Raw genomic sequence first — 19,629 nt, 5'->3', positions numbered from 1 at the left:
GATTCTTCCTCCTCCAGTGAACACCCCCAATACCTACCCATCATGCTCTTTGTTTGGGCTAAGCAATATTATAGAGAATGCAGAGAAGCAAGAAATGCAAGCCCTCAAAATTAAAAGCCCAAGATAAGAAAATACAGTTAAATTTGGTTTATTACACCAACACCATACACTGTACCTCACCACACCTATCCTTTTTCCTTTCCACACCTCTCTGTCCATACTTTTCTTCATACATTAATTTTTATTCTTTAGATTTCTCTCCTTTCAAGCATCTCACCAACTCCATCAACTCTGACTTTCTTTCCTTCCCCTTGTCCCATTCATTCTTCTTTCATTTCTTTGTTTTGCAATTGCATGCTCCTTTTCTCAGTCTAACCAAATCACATCAGTGTACAGCTTGGACACTATTGAATTCAATCCACATTCATTCAGCCCCCTCATTTTTTCTTGTCTCTCCTTGTTTCACCACACCTACTTCTTAACAATCCCACTTGCATTCCACTTATTTTTATGTTTTCTTGACAAATCCAATCCTCACTTCTAATGATAAAGTAGACAGTCACAGATTCCTCTCACAGCCATTTTAGCTTCCTGCAACAAACATTCTTCACAACAGAGCACACACTACCTGCTACCTTTTGACTAGCATTTGGCTGTTTTACCATTCATGTCTTTAGTAAAATACTTTACTAAGGCAAGCAGTCAGAATCATTCTGCATTTTTCTGCCTCTCCTGAACCGTTCCTTGTTGTTTTACTACATTCGTTGCAACCATCGTTTTCTGTCTCTGCTCATCAAACAGCATCTTTCTCTCAGACTCATTTCTGCACTATGCATTTTTCCTTCTCCACAGCTACTTTCACTTCATCATTCCTCTAAGCATCTTTTTTCTATATTTCCCATTAATGTAACTCTTCGTACTTCTATTGCAGTCTGTAATGTGCTTTTCATTCTGACCCAAACACATTCCAGTCCTCACTTTCCATTTATTCTGTTGAGAGATTCATCTGTCTACTAATATTTTTTCATACAGGATTCAAATTTTCTCTTCCCACAATTCTATTTTTATGCTCATTTTCTTCCATGTACATTTTTTTCCTGAGATCCCCTCTTGACACTACCAAGAAATTGTCTTCCCCACAGTTGGAGCCTCTCACCATTGTTGTATCCTTCACTAATTCAATCATTCATTGTAAACAAATTAATAAATCATGTTTTTAGAATCATATTCATTCCTTTGCCTGTCTATACATGAATAAACTTATGTTTAAACCATATAGTCAAAACAATAGATCTTTTTCTCAAGCAAAGAGTCACCAGTCTCATTCATTCTGGGGTCCCCAAGTAACCAAATAACGTTTTTCTATGTTGTTTTGTTTTCACCCATCAATTCATGTTATACAACTGAATTCCCCCATGCCATTCATTTTAGAATAGTGCACAATTTCCCCCCAAACTCCTATCTGATTCCTCCATTATTACCATTCACTGGAGTGTAACATTTGCTGATTTTATTACTGAACATTTAAATCATGATTTATACATGATTTGAATGTTAAATGTTTCATCTGGCAATTTAAGTGTATTAAATTTTGAATGTGTAATTATGGAAGCTTATAGTGGTAATAAAATTCTAAACTATGGACAAATGGAGCTGATATACAAGACTCTAGTATGCAAATATACAAGCAGCATGAAAGAAAATGCCCAATTAGGTTTTACAGGGTGGCACCTTTTTATGTTATGGGAATAATTTTAGTCCTTCATTAATGACTGATCTTACCCATATTTCAATGTAGTAATAAACAGGTATCTAAATTCAGAACTTCATCAAGATACTTGCCTTGGGCAAGTCTCTTTACCCAATCCACTTTACGGGGAAGTTAGGATAGAAATCGGTATGATTTTGTTTACAGAGTTCCTACACGAACCTGACGCTCTTCAGAGAGTGTCACATAAGGCCCTATCTCAGTCCTCAGAAGTTGGAAAGCGAACCAAAAGTGGATCGGTTAATTAGCAGCATTAAAGTTCTGGAATACTCTGGTAGACTAGTCAACTGTTTGCATAAAGCTCCAATGCAGGATATGCATCTTTCAGGTTGATGTTTAGTTTGTTTTGCATTATTGGCTTTTTTTTTTTACAAGTAAAAACGGTACCTAGTATACAGATTTTAGGCGCACTTCTTCGAGATACGTGATCAGGGGTTACCCTATCAGAAAGGTAGCAAATAGAAATTTAAATATATGCAATAGCTCCCGTATTCTAAATAAAAGTGAAATCAGGGAACAGGTTTGGATTTAGCTCAAGCAAGTGAAACAAACGCACGGACGCAGAAATCTGCACCCCCGCCCCTGTGAATCACCGTCAGTGACACACTTAGGACACACTTCAATCTTCATCCTGATCTTGCGTCTCTCTCAACCCCGCGTGGAAGGGGGTTTTGGATAATTTGGCCCCTTCTTGTCGACGGCAGTGGGGAGGTCCAAGGGGAGCCTGGACCATGCCGTAGAAGCTGCGGCACGACAACGCTACGTTCACAGAACTTCTGCGGGATCCGACTGGACCCGCCGCCAGCAGCACGAAACACAGCAGCCCCGAAAGTTCCATTTGGAACTCGGCAACACCACCTGGCCCCGCCCTCTCCTCCATCCTCCTCCAATCGGGCGTGCCGCCGGGGCGTTGCTCCGCTGTCGTTCCATCCCACCCAGCACCAGCCTCTCGGCGCAAGCCAATGGGAAGCGAGGCGCAGTTGCGATTCCACCTGCGACTCCCGGGAGCCACCTGAGCGAGCGAGAAAAGCCGACAAAACCCGTTTGTGCGGCGATCTGTGTACGATCTTTCCTTCGCTGCTCTTCCTTGCTCTTCCTCATCCCCTCCCTACTCGCCTGGGCCGCAGCGAGTTCCCGTCCCAACCAGCCAGGCCAGTTCTGCCACCCACTGACTGCCAGACATGACACAAGAATACGACAAGTAAGTGATCGAGCTGGGTAGACGGGAAGGAGAGGGAAAGGGGTGAGTCTGGGCAGGTTCGACCGGTGCGCCTACCCCTAACCCGCCCCCCTCCTCCTGTGGGATTTCTGTCACTCTTTCGAGCTGCTATTGGCGTTATTAATGATGGCGGGGGGAAGCGATCGGAGTCGCTGGCGGGCTTGCGGCAGAGCAGCCGCGCCGGGTCTTCCTCGCCCCGTCGTGAACCTCCGCCGCGGATCTTAGCTCATCTCGTTAAGCTTGCGAGCGCAGGGAGGGTAATTGAAGCGTGTTGTAAAGACGCAGTGGACCCGGGCTAAGTGTGTTCAGTTACGGGAGAACAGATTTGATTCCCGAAATTACCCCAAAGCGACCACAGTCTGCCCGTGTGTGTGGAGGTTTAGTCAAGACGTGCGTAGGTTCCGTTCACTTGCGACACCTGCGCCTACCGCCTTTATGAGTTCGTTTCCCAGCTCCATTTTTACACAATCTACACCCGCGCGTTGCCTCTCCCAAATATTTCCAGTGACGGGTGGTGCATCGGTTCTTCAGTGGCTCGTCCCCAGAAATCAGATTCTGTTACTCTCTGGAGTGGGCGTCCCTTAACTAGTGTCTTCCCCGAGGCGTCGGACTACAAATCCCATGATACATAACCACCGTAGCCTTAGCGGAACCGAGGAGTTCGAGCCTGGCAATCGATCGATCGAAATTTGGAGCCAGGAGCCTGCGCCAGTTTGCTCAGGGAGCCGGTCCTACCGGGCTGGGTTGCGCGCGTAAAGAGATTGCCGGCTGGACGAGTGGGGCGGGTGGATTCTGTTGATACTCGTCCATCTGGTCACTGCTGGGGAATGATCCAGCTAAGGATAAGCGCTGCAGCCCGTCTTAAGATTCACCAGGGAAGAGAAAGCGCCCAGGGCAGCCGTCTTTAGTGGAATCCGATGGGGGCGTGGGTATTCAACTTCGGCTAGATCCGGATTGAATTTGCAAACAAATTCAACTGTGCGTTTTTGACCACGCTGCCTTGGAGGGTGTCCCCAAGGCAGAGGAGACAGCAGGGAGGTTTGGAATTAGCTGGGATTCTTGGCTCTCTGCCTCCTAACGTTCTGGATCGACTTGGCCAAAGTAGGTCTCCCGCCTGTCAGTCATTCTGATTGCTTTTCTGGATTTCACGTGGCTCTTTCCACTTGAAGCCATGACTGAGAAGAGCTTGCCTTTGAAACATGACACCCTGGCGGAGGGGTTGGTCAGCTTCCCCACATCTATCTTCTCCACCACTGCCTCTTTAAATGTGGAGTGTGATGAATAATCACTTGTGTCTCAGGAGGAGCTTAAGGTCCCCACCTTCCAAAAAAAAAGTAATGTCCACAGAGGTGGCTCCAGTTTAGGCCTTCGCCTTGCCCAGGGCTGTCCTTTTGATTGTTTTATCTAATGCAGGAACTTAATGAAGGGCTGTGCGTATTTTTTCTCCATCTTCTTTGAAGTTGAGGACAAGGGCTGGGCAGTGAGAGAGCTCCCTTAACTGGGGCATCACTACTTTGTGTTAATTGCTTAAGTTTGTTGTTTTAAGATTTTGCTGAGCTTTGAGACTGATGTTCCAGTAGGCCCTGACGTGCAGGCTTATTCCTTGGATATCAAAGAGTCGCCTCTTAATGTCTTGCTGAAGAAAAAACTAATGGATTTTTATGAAACTCATTCTCTAGGGAAAGTGAATTTGTCCAGGTAATCTGCTCTTTTTGTAGACATTTTTAAAATGACCTTATATGTGCACAGGGAAAACATATAAAGTGATAAGTAATATCAGCTAGCCAGGGCTTTATTTTGTATGTTGTGACTCTGATGAGTCTCTTTTCAAATGCTTGCACCTTTATTACCTGTAGTATGAGAAGGGTTAGGTAAGTTTGGGGATTCGCTTTTTGTACTGTGGCACATAAGGCAGACTTAAGAGCCCCTTCAATAATGTTTTTGCTTCAATTCTAGCCTGTATATGGTGGCATAACTTTTTTTACTTCTATTAATTATGTGTTATATGATAAATAGGGAAGGCTACGTATTGGAAGGGAACTTTATTAAAGGCAGCTAATGAAGAAGCTTATTAGAACTTGGCTAGGGTTATAAATCCAACATTTATAGAGACACCTTTTGAGACTACATCACTGCTCCAGACAGAAAGCTGTCATCTTTGGGCTTCAGAGTTCTAAATCTAATTTGATGCTTCCTTAACCATCCTCCATGCAAGACTCTTGAGAGTATAATGCTGCTCAGAGACTGAATCCGTATGGATGCTGGCATCCTGTCATCTTCCTGCTTTGCAACGTAGACTTTATTGAGCTGTCGATGCAACTTATGCCTACGGTATAAGTGTCTCTTTGTAAGAGGACCTTTAATTGCATTTGAGTACAAGTGTCTATATGTTACCATGCATGGTTATTGAGAACTGGAGGACAGCCACTGTAAAAGCTTATTGTTCTAGTGCAGTGCTGCCAGGTGGTATAGATAATACTTCTTATGGTAACAGCAAATTTGACTTCTAGAATTGGAGGAGGGTTTCCTGCAGGTCAGCTAAGACAAGGTACCTGTTTTCCTTTGGTGCTTTTTATATCTGTCCTACACAGTAGTCATACTCATCCATACCCAAAATTGATCCCACTATGACTGCATATGGTTTACTCTGTGGGTATTTCTGAAGTCACCACCAATGATTTTTGTCTAGAACAACTAGAGTAGTTATGCTGAATCCTGGAATTCTTCATTTTGTAATGACTACATTTTCCAGTGATAGTTAACTAAATCAGTGGGAGAACTGCTGTGCAATAAAATCATAAGGACATTAGAATGATATTCCAGCATAAAAGGAGAATTAGGAGAATGTCTTCTGTTAATTATTCTTTTTAATTGTTGGCTTTAAGGGTGCTCTGTTTGTTTTCTTTACTGAAAGGCATTGCAGAGCAGACTTGCAAAAATCATGTGCGTTGCCAAGTTGTTTTTAAGCTCCAATGCAACTATGCTGTTTGTTAAGAGTTAATAAGATTTGTAAAATGCCTCTTCCCATGTACACATTTGTGCAGCCATTATACTTAGATTTATTACTACTAGAGTACCACTTCTCTGTGTAGTCCTTTTCCAAAGCAGAATTTGAAATCTGGTCCTGTGATTGTGTGGTTACTTTTCAATAGACCAGACACTCAAAGCCATTTGCTTTTTGGAGACTTTGTGAATGTGATTTATTGTTTAATTCCTCATTCTCTCTAAAACTCTCATAGATTGCTGTGAAATGTCTTCATCAAACCATGAAATCAAACAGTCTTTTGTTTGGCAAGGCTCTTCTGTATTTGGTGTTATGTTTTCTCAACTTTTTAATGCTGTCCATTATAAATGTCCCCATTTAATACAAAACCCTGTCTGGTTCCAGACGGTGTTTGTTGGGGGAACTGAAGTTTCAGATGTCTATCTGCCATTATTTATAGTCTCTGAATGGCTCTTGTTCCTTTTTTGCCTGCCCTAGTGTTAAAATCTCATGTCCAAAAAGTTTTTGCCCACTGCAGAGGTAATTGATTGGTGAGATATCCTTGTTGTGATTATGCTGTGGGTACATAAATTCACAGAGGAACTGTCTCTTATCAATTGATAATCCTAATCCCTACCCATTTGATGAGGAAAAAAATGCAAGATAGCCACAGTAAGTGGACATAATTGATTGGTGCATGAAACTTTCTGGTAGGCTAAAACTTTTTGGTAAGCAAAAAAAGGAACAAGAGCATTTTGAGCTCTTAATTACACTAATTTTTAAAAGAAAATACAAACTTCTTAAATATATACAGTATCTGCTTTGGCTATTTTAGCTTTATACAACTCTGATCAAGGAGGTGTGACCATTGATTTTTCTAAAGCAATCACTGTTCCACTAAACCAGCCTTATCCAACCTAGTTGCGTTTCAATATTTTAAACTACAGTTCTGATTCTCCCTTCACTTAAAATGCTGGCTGAGGATGATTGGAGCTATTGTTCAGAGCATAATAGTGAAAATTTGAACTAAATATTATTTAATTAATTTGGTAAGTAGAAAACTAACCCTAACCAACATTGACAAGTTCTGTATTCTGTAAGCATGACTCCAACACTTTGTCATCTGAAGAACCTCTGTATTATAACTATTTTATCCCTGTAATGCACAGAACATTTACTGCTGTAATGTTTTCCTATCTTCTTTTTTGCAAATTATTCAAGCAGAAAACAAACTGGTAGTTATGAAGTAATTACAAGCACAATAGAAGACTTATTTGCAGATCTTGCCAAATGCCTTTTAGTATTGTATACACGGTTCACTCTGCCAGTTGACTCGTCAGAACTTAAAACTTGACACAGGGTAGCTGTCAGAAATATACACATTTTGCTGTCTTTTTAGAAAACATGGTCTCATTTTCCTAAAAGAACCTGCAGTTTTATTCAGGGATTGGGTTACTGCCAAACCCTGAGCTTTGTTGAAAGATCTAGCTCTAAAGATAATTCTTTCTACACTCATTTTTAACAGAGCTAGCTTAGCTTTAAGGCATTTGAGGATTTTATTTGGGGATGATGCAATGAGAATAATGCAGAAAACATGGAGTTTGCCTTTTTATATATGCAGATTAGCAGTGGTACAATTTGGGGTCTGGAAGTTGAGACCAAATTACAGGGTTATTACTTTTAAGAAAAAACACCTTCTCCTCTTCCCATACCTCCCTTTGCTACTAGGCTATCTTATGGCTGCCTCAAATATCACAATAATTTACCCAGATGTGAACAAGTATAATGTTTTGACTCATTTGTTTAATTGGGTTGTCTTTATCTAGTTTTAGGAATTGTGTGGAGAACAGATCATGTTTTAGGTCATATTTATGCAGAAATATTGAATATTCAAAAGTGTCCACAAACTTTTAAGCACTGCTGTAGGAAACTGCTTACCTGAACTCATAGCTGAATCCTAATTCTGACTAAGGTAGTTGAAATTAGTTCTACTTAAGCAGAAGTAGTTGGAAAATTGCTGAAGGACCTCAAAACCCAAACATACCATGAAAACTGAGGTGGCTTTGGCTAGAACTTCCTCTAATAGGAACCTTTTTCAGCACTCCCTAACCTTCCAAGGGCTGGAAAACACTTCACTGCCTTACAAGATACTTTGCAGTGCTCTCCTATGATATGCTACGCAGAGCCTACTTCACCTATTTCACGAATGGCTTAGTATGTTGTATAGCCCCCCACCCCCTTCAGTAGTGGTTCATTAAATAAACCATGTTTTGTTTAGTTTAAACCATTAAATAAACCATATAAGTGAAAACCTGTGTTCACAGTCAGTAATACCTTTACAGATGGTCTTGGATGATTCTTAAATCAGTTTTGTATTTAAAATACATTTTCAACTATACCTATTTGGCAGACTAGTGCCTATCAAAATATTTCATGTGAAGGTATCTTTTGGAGATGGATGACTTTCTTGTAGTAGCAGGAATAATTCAGCTGTCCTGTACTGTTTGGGCTGAATTAGTCCTAAATCTATTGTAATGCAGCAGCTCACGCAGGAAGATAGGAGATTTCAGGCAGGAACATAATCTCAGTGCCACATCTACTAATCACTGGGTGGTTGTTATGCAGATGAGGGCAGTTTTAATCTGTTAGAGAAATCATGCATATTATTCATGGCTCTTTGTTAGAGGATAAGGGAGGGAACTAAGTAGAAAGTGTTGCGCAGAACTTCTCACACATTTTGGGAATACTTGGTGACTGTATGGGCACAGCTTTCAGATTAAGGGCGTCAAACATCCTGGGTAATCTTAACTGTTTCATTAAATACAGCACAACAACCTGTAAATGCTGTGCCTGCCTTGACTTCTGTAGCAAATAGAACTCTAGTTTGTCCATATAATAGAGTAGGGAGGAAATTAGGCAGGCAAAGGGATTAGTAGAAGAAGAGGATGGAAAGCAGCAACTGCATTTTTTCCTGCAGAATCAAAATCTTGTCTGATGTTTTCAGTTGCGATCTAACAGCTGTTCGTGGTCAGTGAATCTGCTGGATCCTGGTTAAAATACACTCCATTTCTATCCTATTCTTGCTGCCATTAGAGAAAGTCTGTTCTTGGTGGATGCCAGTCTAACTTTAGACAATGAAGACACTATTTCCAAAAGGCTTAATGTGATTTATAAAACAAATAGATGTCCAGGGAGGATGACCTAGTAGAAAGGAGCATGTATAATATCTTGGTCCCAGGTAATAAAGAATTTAGAGCTGCGCAAAGTTCCAGATTTAAAGGGTAAAAGGTGATTTGGAGTACACACTGCACCTGTCAGCAGTTTCTTAAAGAAACTGTGTCCTTTCCTGGGCTCACACCATAGCAGCCATGCAATCCCAGGAAAATATGTTTGATTTAAGGAAGTGCTGACTGGTGTGACATACACACCCACGCACATTCCAGATCACCCTTCAAAGCCAGATCTCTGCACTGTCCTAATTGGATTTTAAAAGTAAACATTAGAACCTTGACTTTCATCATGGAAACAAAATTGACACAAATTTTAGTTATTTTAGGGTTGGTAAAACATGGATTTTGAAGATAGCAACAGTTCACAATTGAATAGACTGAATGAAACTTCTCAGCTCTTTCAAGAGCAGTAGTCTATTCTTGATGTTACCTGTGGATTTTTGACAAGACAAATCCATCTTTTCAGAAGAGTGTACAGATGGTTAGTCAGGTGAAGGTGGAAAAAAATATTTTGCTTGACAGGCATTATTTGAACATTCAAGAATGGTGATAAATCCCGGAGTGCCCTCAGGCTGTGTACCTTCTCCATGTTACATAATTTGGCTTAATCCAGCTGGTCACCGATTTCAGATACCTAAGTCCACTGTTTCATTCAGAATCTCCTGAAAGGCAGTAGCAAATATTATACTGTGCCTCAAATCTTTGGATATCTCTGCTGAGTATTTTCATGAAGATAACATGGGAGAAAAGTATGTACCATGTGAAATCCCATAGGATTGCCATACGGAGGAGTGGTGATTCCAGCACAACCATCTGTGTTTCACTTAGTGTGGAACACTGTGGTACATTGGCTTCCATCCCCAGATAATTCAAGCAATTAAGAAATATATTCTGGCCGATAGATTGAAAGCTTCAGAGAAATCTAGGAGATGCTTCTGTCCTTCTCTAACACAAATTATAACCCAGAACAAATACAGCAGCTTCAGTTCCATAATCTGAAAGTAGACTCATAGAATTGGAAGGGACTTCAGAAGTTATCTAAGTCTGCCTTCTGCTTGGTGCAAGATCTGCTGAAGCACTTTGGACAATTGGTTGCTCAACTTCTGCTTAAAGACCTTCTGTAAAGGGGAATATACCAGTTCATGAAATGGGCTGTTCTCCTGGTTGACCACTTTTACTGCCAGGAAATTCCTCCTAATATGTAGCCTGAATTTATTTCTCTGTAGTTCAAGCCATTGGTTCTGATCCTTCCTCCTAGAGCAACAGACAAATCTACTTCTTCCTCAGTATGACAATCTGAAGTCTGCAGACATATCTCCCCTCAGTCTTCTCTTCTGCAGGCAAACATATGTACTGTAGTTCCTTGCAGGACTTGATTTCCCATCCTCTCATCATTTTGGTCGCCCTCTTCTGAATTCTGTCATTTATTGATGTCCTTTTTAGACTGCCCAGAACAACATGCTATTCCAGTGTTATCTAACCAAGGCAAAGCAGATTGGGACAATTTCTTCCTGTGCTCTGGACTCTATGCTATGCATCTGGACTCTGTGTTAATATATCCCAAAATAGCATTTGCTTTCTTAGCAGCTGCATTACACTATTGGCTCACGCTGCAATCTACAGGACACCCAAATATTTTTCAAATGTAATACTGCTAAGCCAGGTGCCCCCCATCCTATCTTTGTGCCTATCTTTTTTTTTTCTCCCCAGATGCAGGGTTTCACAAATCTCCCTATTAAATTTTGTCTTGTTTTGGCCCGTTGTTCAAGCTTGACTAGATCTTTTAAACTCTTCTTCTTCTAAAGTGTTAGCCACTTCTAGTTTTGTGCCATCTGGAAATGCAATAATCATCTGGGCCCAGGTCATTAATAAAAAGGTTGAACAGCCAGAGCCCTGTGATATTTATTCCTCTTGATATTATTACTCTGTAAGCTGATGTGGAGCCATTTATAAGTACTTTGTGGGAATGGTCTTTCGGCTAATTATGGATTCAACGATTGTATCTGGCCCACATTTTAACCTTTTTTAAAAGATGACTCGTGTGATAAAGACTGAGATCCATTTTCCCCAGCCACGTGGCATTTAGATATTTAGGGACTGTCGGCTGGGGATTGTGGGAATTATAAGTCCCAACATCAGTGCCAGATGGAACGACTGCCCTTTGTAGGTTTCTGCTATTTTTGCTTCAAGGACTGATAGTATCTTATGTTTACGTGTGGTTCTATCCCTCCCAGAAATATTTGAAGCAAAACTCTGATTCTGTCTTAAATGCTAACTAAATCTTATGTATGGTCAAGGACAAACTGTGTTTTAACTGGTTTAAAGCCAGCTCAAGCAGCATTGTCTCATCTGCTGGGACAAAGCAGATACTGGGTAAGCAACATTTTAGAAATTACCTTAAAAAAATCTGTGTTGAATATGTTAACATATTTTCTAGGCCAAAGAAAGCCTTTTAGGTGGTGGGCATTAATCTGTGCAAGTTTCCTTCCATGCACGCAGGTTCTGTATAAGTGTGCATGCTGAAATAAGGACTGAGGAGTTTATTCAGCGGTGAGTCACCAGAAATGGAAAGCCTCACTTAAGCTGGGCCCTCTTTGGATTATGAGGATAAAAACAGTCATGTTGCTATTGCCTTTCACACTGTTTTCTGCACAGCGTGAATTGATAGGGGTAAGATTGCTGGCTAGAGGAGATTTTGAATCCATCCAGCACAGGTGAGCCTACAGATAGCTCTGAATTGCTGTGTTCTAGCTCGCACGGTGAGAGAAAGCTTTGAGGCGCTATCCAAAACTTAGAAATCAAGTTGATATTTTTAGAATACCGGTTTGTATGTTTGCCTTTTGCTTTTCAAGCTCGCATTACTTGTTCTACAAAGATTAATTCCTCTGAAGCTTTTTGCATAAATATTTTGGCTTTAAGTTTTTAAACTTAATGGGAGATTGTAATTTATTGGTAAAACAGATGTCTCTTGCATATTAAATTCCAGCCAGGTTACACCAGTTACCTACCTGTAACTCAAAGCAGGCATCACTGGGAGGTCTAGACTAATTATCTGATTTGTCATCAGGTAGATACCAGCAGGCCCTTATAAATAAATAAATAAAATAAATCACAAATAAGAAATATCTGAGTCAGGGGTGTGCAAGCAGGGCCCCAGGGCTGTCTATCCTTCTCATTTGGGTGCAGTATGCAGAACTCCTCCAGAAATTGTCACCAAATTTGAAATTTTAATGGGCCAAAGTGGGAAATGATGAAATACAAGGGAGGTAAACATACTAACTGCATTACACTAAATAATGATATTAAATTTCTTTTTTTGTTATGACCCAACCTGATTTTCATGTGTGGCCTATTCCAAGACCAAATCGATTTTTGAGCTTACAGCAGGTTACAAATCCCTATCCTAAACTTTCTCCAGATTTCCACTGGCCAGGCTGGCAGGGAGTACTGAAACTCCAGTGTGCTTGAAGGGCACAGTTTCTGGAAAACAGTCCTAGAGGGACACTGAGAAAGGAATAGGCTCACCATTCCTATGTCACAGTGTACAATTTCTAAATTTTGATCACAAAAGCTGATGAAAATTAAGATGTTTTGCCTCCTTAGATTTTTTTTTTAAATTTAAATAGAATTGGGATAATACTGTATATAATAATAACGTTGAAACTCAAGTTCCATAGCTGGGGAACAGTCAGTGAGTGTCCTTGTTTGTGTGCTCTGGCCTTGTTGCCGAGTGAATTGTGCCTGGCTAAGAAGGTCTAAGCTGTTAGTTTAATATGCAAGATATGCCCTATGTACAAAATGCTGTATTTATTTGTGAATAAAATCAGAACACCCCAGTTAACTATTTCAATAGAGCACAATGCATTTAAATGTAAAAGGATGTCTTAAGGTGTAATGTCCATGCCCTGAAGGGCTGTGTATGGGCACCCGCCAGATTGTCATCCAACACTTCATCTTAAGTCATAATGTGATTTGCTTTGGGTAAGTAGGAGCCCAACCGTTATAGCTTAGTATGTAAAACAAGCTATATCTCCTGGATTAAGGCTAAGTGTGGTCACAGACAATATGTGGCACTGCAGTCTGACGAGCACAACTTTCATGCGTGGTGGAAGTTCTTTACCTCCTGGATGTCAGCCACAGTTTGTTTTCAACTTCTTTGTCATTGATTGATTGAACAAAATACAATCTCTCTCTCTCTCTCTCTCTCTCTCTCTCTCTCTCAAGCAAAAGGCCTGTCTTGGTTCTTCAGAATGATACCCTCTATTCCCAGAGGCGACCATACACTAGTGAGGATGAAGCCTGGAAGTCCTTTCTTGAAAACCCCCTTACAGCAGCTACCAAAGCCATGATGAGCATCAATGGGGATGAGGACAGTGCGGCTGCTTTGGGCCTCTTGTACGACTACTACAAGGTAGCTCATGGAAGCCCAGGACTGATTAATACTCCAAAGTGTGCTTTGATTTATTTGCATTCTTTCATGCAGGGGTAGGCAACAGTAAACTGCATACAGTATATTCCCATCAGCTTCATATTACTAGTAAGACCTAGGTACTTTTTCTTGAAAATCCCATCACCTCCACTCCTTCTCCCTAGTGGTACAAGCCCAATACAAGTACAACTACTGATCTCTCTTCAGAACTATCTGCAGGACTGCATTCTCCCACTGGAATTGGCTGACCAGTTTGATCTACCCAGGAGAATCTGTTAGCGGTGCCCCACTGTAGGGAGGCAAAGGGGAGCCATAACAGTGTTGCTTTTCAGTGGCTGGACTGATTCTTTGGAATGGCCTTCCAGGGGGCATCCAGTTGGCTTCCATCCTGACTGCCATCTGGAAACTGCTCATAAGAGAGCTCTTCCAGCAGGGCATTTGGGCCTTTATTTCAGCTTGGTTTGGTACAGTATTTGTATACCTATGGTTTATTGTATATTGTTTCTTATATATCTTATCTATAAACCGCCAAGAGTCCTTAGAGATTCAGTGGTCTAGTAGTCGTCATCATCATCATCATCGTCATCTTTTAATATTCTACTGGACTTGGATTTTCAACAAAGAATTCCTGAAGTATATAGACCAACCCTGAAAAATTTAAGTTCTGATTATGATAGCTTTCCAAGGTGGCTCATGGTTTTCTTACAAGCAAACAAAGCACTGCCTATAGTTGATTCTGTATTTTTCCAGTGCTTCTTGATACACTTAGGACTGCATTTAGCGTGCACACACACATACTCCATCCCTGATTTGCTAAGTTGTGCTTAAGGCCACATTCTTACAACATTCTTACCTTTTTGACAAATAGCTGCTTAAAGAGGATGTTCCCACTGTCATTTATATAGTTTGTGTTTGTTAGACAAAAATGTTTGGATGCAAAGGTGTTGCTGATACAGCAGATTTCCATGCTGGAGGATACTGAGCTAATTTTATTTAATAAGCAAATTGGTTTGTAAAAAATTATTGTTAAAGTACAAATAGTCAGTTTCAAGTTTACTGAAGCTGTGATCACTACTCATATTTTTAATTGTTTAAAGACTTGTCTTGAATCTCGTCTGTCTTTGAAGTTACTATAATATTTGCATCATGTCTTAAAAGTAAATGTTACATTGAAATAGGAGATATAAGGAACAGAATACCTTAGGCATAATCTCATATTTGACTGAGAAGCAGTTCTGTAGTTAAATTTGGAACAAGATTGATAAAAAGTCAAAATTGTTCTTAGCTGATATCTCCGAGCCAAATGCTTATGCTTTTAAAATGTATTTGTGACATGTACAGTGTATTCCGGTAATTCTTTTAATATCCCAAGAAACTGTGCTTAGTTAATGTGTTTTTAATAATGTAATTGATATATTTCATATTCCAAGGTTCCCCGGGAAAGGAGAACTTCTACAGTGAAACCAGATGTAGACCAGTCTGATCAAGATCATGGGAAAAGGTTCAGTATTCAGTTTTGAAGTGCGTGTATACATGCTTTAAGACAGGATCCTTTTTAAAGAGAGGAATAAATTATAACTACATTGGGATTCGTTTTTTTACACTCTGCCATAGTAGCTGAACTTAACACTAGGATTTTTAACCTTGGATTGTTGAATAAGTCAAAGTATCTTCGCTTACACAAATTGCTTAGCTGCAATAGTTGGGTTAGCAAATCACACTATGGCAAAACCAACCAACCAAGTTATGGCTTAATTCGTGCAAGGTATGAACCCAATGAAAGACTTTTTCAAATCATTTAAAACTTTTTATCCAGATATAACACGAATGCAACTCTACTCTTGTTCTCAGCTTAATATGAATAGATTAATGTAAATAAGGAAGTTTCTGGCTTATATAACTAAACCTGGGTATTTCAAAAAGAACAAATTCTTGGAAAGTTCAAACACTAGGCATGTCCTAATAGTCATTCATATTGCTGTCCAGATTATCATTACAGAACTGCAGAAAATGATGCAACAATTTTGAAAAGTGGCAGGAATATGATTATAGCTCCTCTTTTACAACTCAGAGTTCTGTGATTTCATTACAAGTAGTTGAATAGGGAAGGAGACTTTGGAACTGATTGCCAACTTCTCTCTCAGCTTCAGAGTTGAAGGCTTTGATAGGCTGGTAGATTCAGAGTGAATTCAAATATTATGGGAGAAAAGTTTCCCATTTCACACAGCTAGGTCACTTTTCCAATTATGACCTGAATCTTTCGCATCATTAGGAGTTTCTGATGGCCTTTGTAACTAATTATGCAATGTGATCTTGCTACCATTGGATGTATGTGCACTAGAAGATCTGCCTGTTTGTCCTTTAATTTATAGTTGCACTGCCTTTACTTGAGATACTTGGTCTCTGATGAAAATGTGTATTCTGTGAATGCAACTGCTACTGTAAGTCTTCAAGCTAGACATATCAACTATAAGATGGTTCTAAGGAATTTGTGATAGATTCCAGGGACTGAAAGACAGCCAATGGTCAAGGAAGGCAAAGGATTCGTCCCAGTATTCAGAAATACTACCTTTGGAAGGAAGATTGTGATGTATGCACCAGCTTTGCCCCTTTATCTCCAGTCTGAAGATAATCAAAAAGGGGAACTAGTAGTGGAAGGGTCAGAAATCTTCCCTCAATGCTTAATATTTTTGTAGTCTTTCTCCCAACAAGGTGTTGTCAGGATTAGCTTTTTGCTTGCTGGTAGCAATAGAGAAATCATTCATGGAGGAGGGGTAACATCAAGCAGGCTTGAGGATTGGTGTTTCTCCTCTTGAAATTGATTCTTTCTGCCTCACTCTTAATCTACCACTCAATCAGTTCTCTTGTTTGTTTAGGAACAGTATGCCAAACATGACGGAGCAATCACTTATTTCTGCTGGGGAGAACAGAGTGCAAGTCTTGAAAAACATGCCTTTGAATATTGTCCTTCCACACAGTTCCCAGATGGGCATTGACAAGAGGGGCCACCTGACGACTCCAGATACTACAGTCACTGTCTCCGTTGCATCGATGCCCACCCATTCAATCAAGACAGAGACTCAGTCGCATAGTTTTACTGTGGGGATCCCTCCAAGTGTCTATCACCCAGAAGCACCTGAGAGGGTGGTGGTTTTAGATCGGAGCCTCAATGCTGACCAGTTTAGCACTAACAGCCAGCCGCAAAATTCCCAGCGACGTACTCCTGATTCCACCTTCTCAGAGTCTTTTAAAGAAGGTGTGCAAGAGGTATAAAAGTAGCCTGCATCTTTTGCTTATATGATTCTTAGCCCAGAACTGGGTTTAATGTCGTAATGAAGAAAAGCCAAATAAAATCATATTGGGTAGAGAATTGGCCTTCCAGAGAATCATGAAAATAAGTTCTTACAGCTGCAAATTATGATTGCGCAAATCACAAAAACAGTAAAAATAGCAGAATTCATGTTAACAAAATAATTGATGGGGAACAATTGATTGGTGAAGATAGCATTTCTATGCACCAGATGTAGTTTGGACTTCAGATCCCTTCGTTCCTGCTCGTTGTCCATGCTGGCTGGACTGATAGGAATTGGAGTCCAGTAGCCTTCTGAATAACTCCAAATTCCAGTCTCTGCTATAGATACTCACTTAAGAATAATCACTATAAAATTTACATCTGAGTAAACATAATGAGATAATGCTGGAAAAAGATTTAAAATGCAGGTCTTTGAATTTTGGCTACTTGAATGTTGACCATCTTAAAAGCAGAGACTAACTCCAGCTCTGAGAATAAATAACAATGACATTACTTTCCCTTTCCCCCCGATTTTGGGTGTACTCACTAATCTGCACATGGATATCAGGTTCCTATTTAATTCTTATGTAAACCTGAAATCTCAGTCCAGTGGATTAGAAAGAGAAGATTTTCTCAGACTGGATATGGATATATAATTCTAAATTTAAAACAAAAGCAACTTCTGTATAATATGAAATTGCTAGCAAGAAAGCATGGCTCATCTTACAGGACGTGGCTCACTCAGCTTGAATGTGAAGAAATAATGTTTGTGTGATACATGGGTTACCTGGTTCTAGACTAAGCTTGTTTTGTATCTGACTTATAAGGGTCAGCAAATAGTTTTATTAATGATAAATGTAGGGCTTATAAACGATATCTGTATAGCTTTTATAATGATATAGGTTTTTTTTAATTGCTGCTTGTCTGAAACTGTTATGAATACCTCCAGGTTTTTTTCCCTTCTGAACTGAATCTTCGGATGGCCAACGTGAATTCTGAAGACTATGTCTTTGAAAGCATTGCTGGGTAAAGTATTTTCCCTCATATTTTGCTCTTGCACAATAGCTGGGTTCTGATGCTCTGCAAGCTTGGCACACCTCAAATGTGCTCAGTCCTCTTGCTCATGCTCTGCTTTGTGAAATGAAAGACACGAGCTCTGAGTGGTGAGATTTGGTCATTCCTCCCCTAATCCTTTTGGAAACATCACGTGGATCAGGTCACGTACACAAGAGTGAGCTTAGGTAAAATGAGGTACTTTTCCACCCCTGGTTTGAAACTTAAAGTTTGGCTTTGCAGTTTGTCAAGCAGTGTGGATTCACAAAGAAAAGCAGGTGGATTAGTACCAAGTAATGGAAGTATATTTCATTCTTTTTTTGATGTAGCACAGAGAGTGAGCTGTGAATCAGGAAATGCTTTCACCATAAACACATTAGTGGGTCTCAGGCCCTCTCATGGCTTTAGTCACAGTGTCTGCAAGTTGGGGGAGAGTGGTGACGTTTAATCAGGCAATGAATATGAGGTGCTTCGAAAGCATTATATAAATTTTATTGCTATTATTATTTTACTCTTATTACTTTGTAAGCAGTGTTCTTTCCCACTCTGCACAAATATAAAATACTGTAACCCAAGTGTAGATCAGTGAGTGTAACATCTTTGCAGCAGTTGAACAACCAAGATACATCAGATTCTTGAATCAGAGTACCAAACTCTAGATAATCCTGGTGAAATTTTAAAATTTTGCAATCCCTCTGCCTCATTCCTAAAATTACAGGGGTGGATCCAGATGATGTCATCTTAAATTACCAATCCTCCTGTATTTCTCACATATCTGCCATTGATGACCAGTCCCACTATTTATTCTCCAGCTCTAATATGTAGCATGTGGATTGTTGTGTTTGGATTATTTCATGGTATAAGTTGCTTATAAAACTTCCTGTTCTGAATTTTTCCAGGAACAACTTTGAATATACACTGGAAGCTTCAAAATCACTTCGGCAGAAGCCAGGAGATAATACAATGACTTATCTAAACAAGGGCCAGTTTTATCCCATTATACTGAAGGAAATTAGTGGTGGCGAAGGAATCCATCAGCCCATCAGTAAAGTTAGAGTGAGTTACCATTAAATAAAGTATGTAGGAGAGAAGCTGATGGCAAAGACTTGTAATAGCATTTCTGGTGAGCAAAAGGGGAGAGAATTAATTTGTGGGTTACCCATACTTCTTCTGGGCTACCAATAACTTGTAAGGCTATAAACAGCCCATAATTGTTCTCAATTGACTTTGATCTGATCCATCAACTTATTTCCCCTGTTCTTTAGCAAGACCGTGTCATTAGGATATGCAGACATCTTTTTTGTTTACTGTCTGGGAAGCTGTAGTGTTAATATAAATTAGCACAGCAGTTTTTGTACCAGATGTTTACAGTTCTCTCTTTATGCTCTTGACAATGGTCTTGATAGGTAGGATCAGGCTGATAAATAATTACTATCTTCTTCATTCATAATATTCACATATGTCATGAAAAAGTATAAAGTCATGAATAATGACAAAAATTGTTGCTGGGCTGGCTTGAATTTGCAAAAACATGTAACTGATTGTGGTCTTATAACAAGCCAGACTTCCTCAGTGATACTTTAGTAATCCCCTGTGCAAAGAGCAGGTGTTTATTTCTACTTTTCCCCTAATAACTAGAGGTTATTCCTTTCTCT

General features: G+C 40.0%; 1 protein-coding gene across 1 annotated transcript in view; it reads left to right on the top strand.

Moving 5' to 3' along the window:
- Positions 1-2,949: 2,949 nt before the first annotated feature.
- GRHL1 (grainyhead like transcription factor 1) overlaps positions 2,950-19,629 on the top strand; it is a 53,854-nt gene continuing 37,174 nt past the window's right edge. The window contains exons 1-6 of the mRNA XM_088150101.1: positions 2,950-2,969; positions 13,425-13,611; positions 15,060-15,130; positions 16,506-16,896; positions 17,871-17,947; positions 18,874-19,030. Of these exons, the coding sequence (XP_088006227.1) occupies positions 2,950-2,969; positions 13,425-13,611; positions 15,060-15,130; positions 16,506-16,896; positions 17,871-17,947; positions 18,874-19,030 (903 nt within the window). The remainder of the gene's footprint in view (positions 2,970-13,424; positions 13,612-15,059; positions 15,131-16,505; positions 16,897-17,870; positions 17,948-18,873; positions 19,031-19,629) is intronic.

The sequence above is a fragment of the Python bivittatus genome, unplaced genomic scaffold (assembly GCF_059951505.1).
Source record: "Python bivittatus isolate LINGU-HERP-01145 unplaced genomic scaffold, Pbiv_v1 ctg000020_np1212, whole genome shotgun sequence".
NCBI lineage: Eukaryota > Metazoa > Chordata > Lepidosauria > Squamata > Pythonidae > Python > Python bivittatus.
The sequence above is the reverse complement of the archived record's forward strand: the minus strand, read 5'-3'. Positions and strand labels throughout refer to the sequence as shown.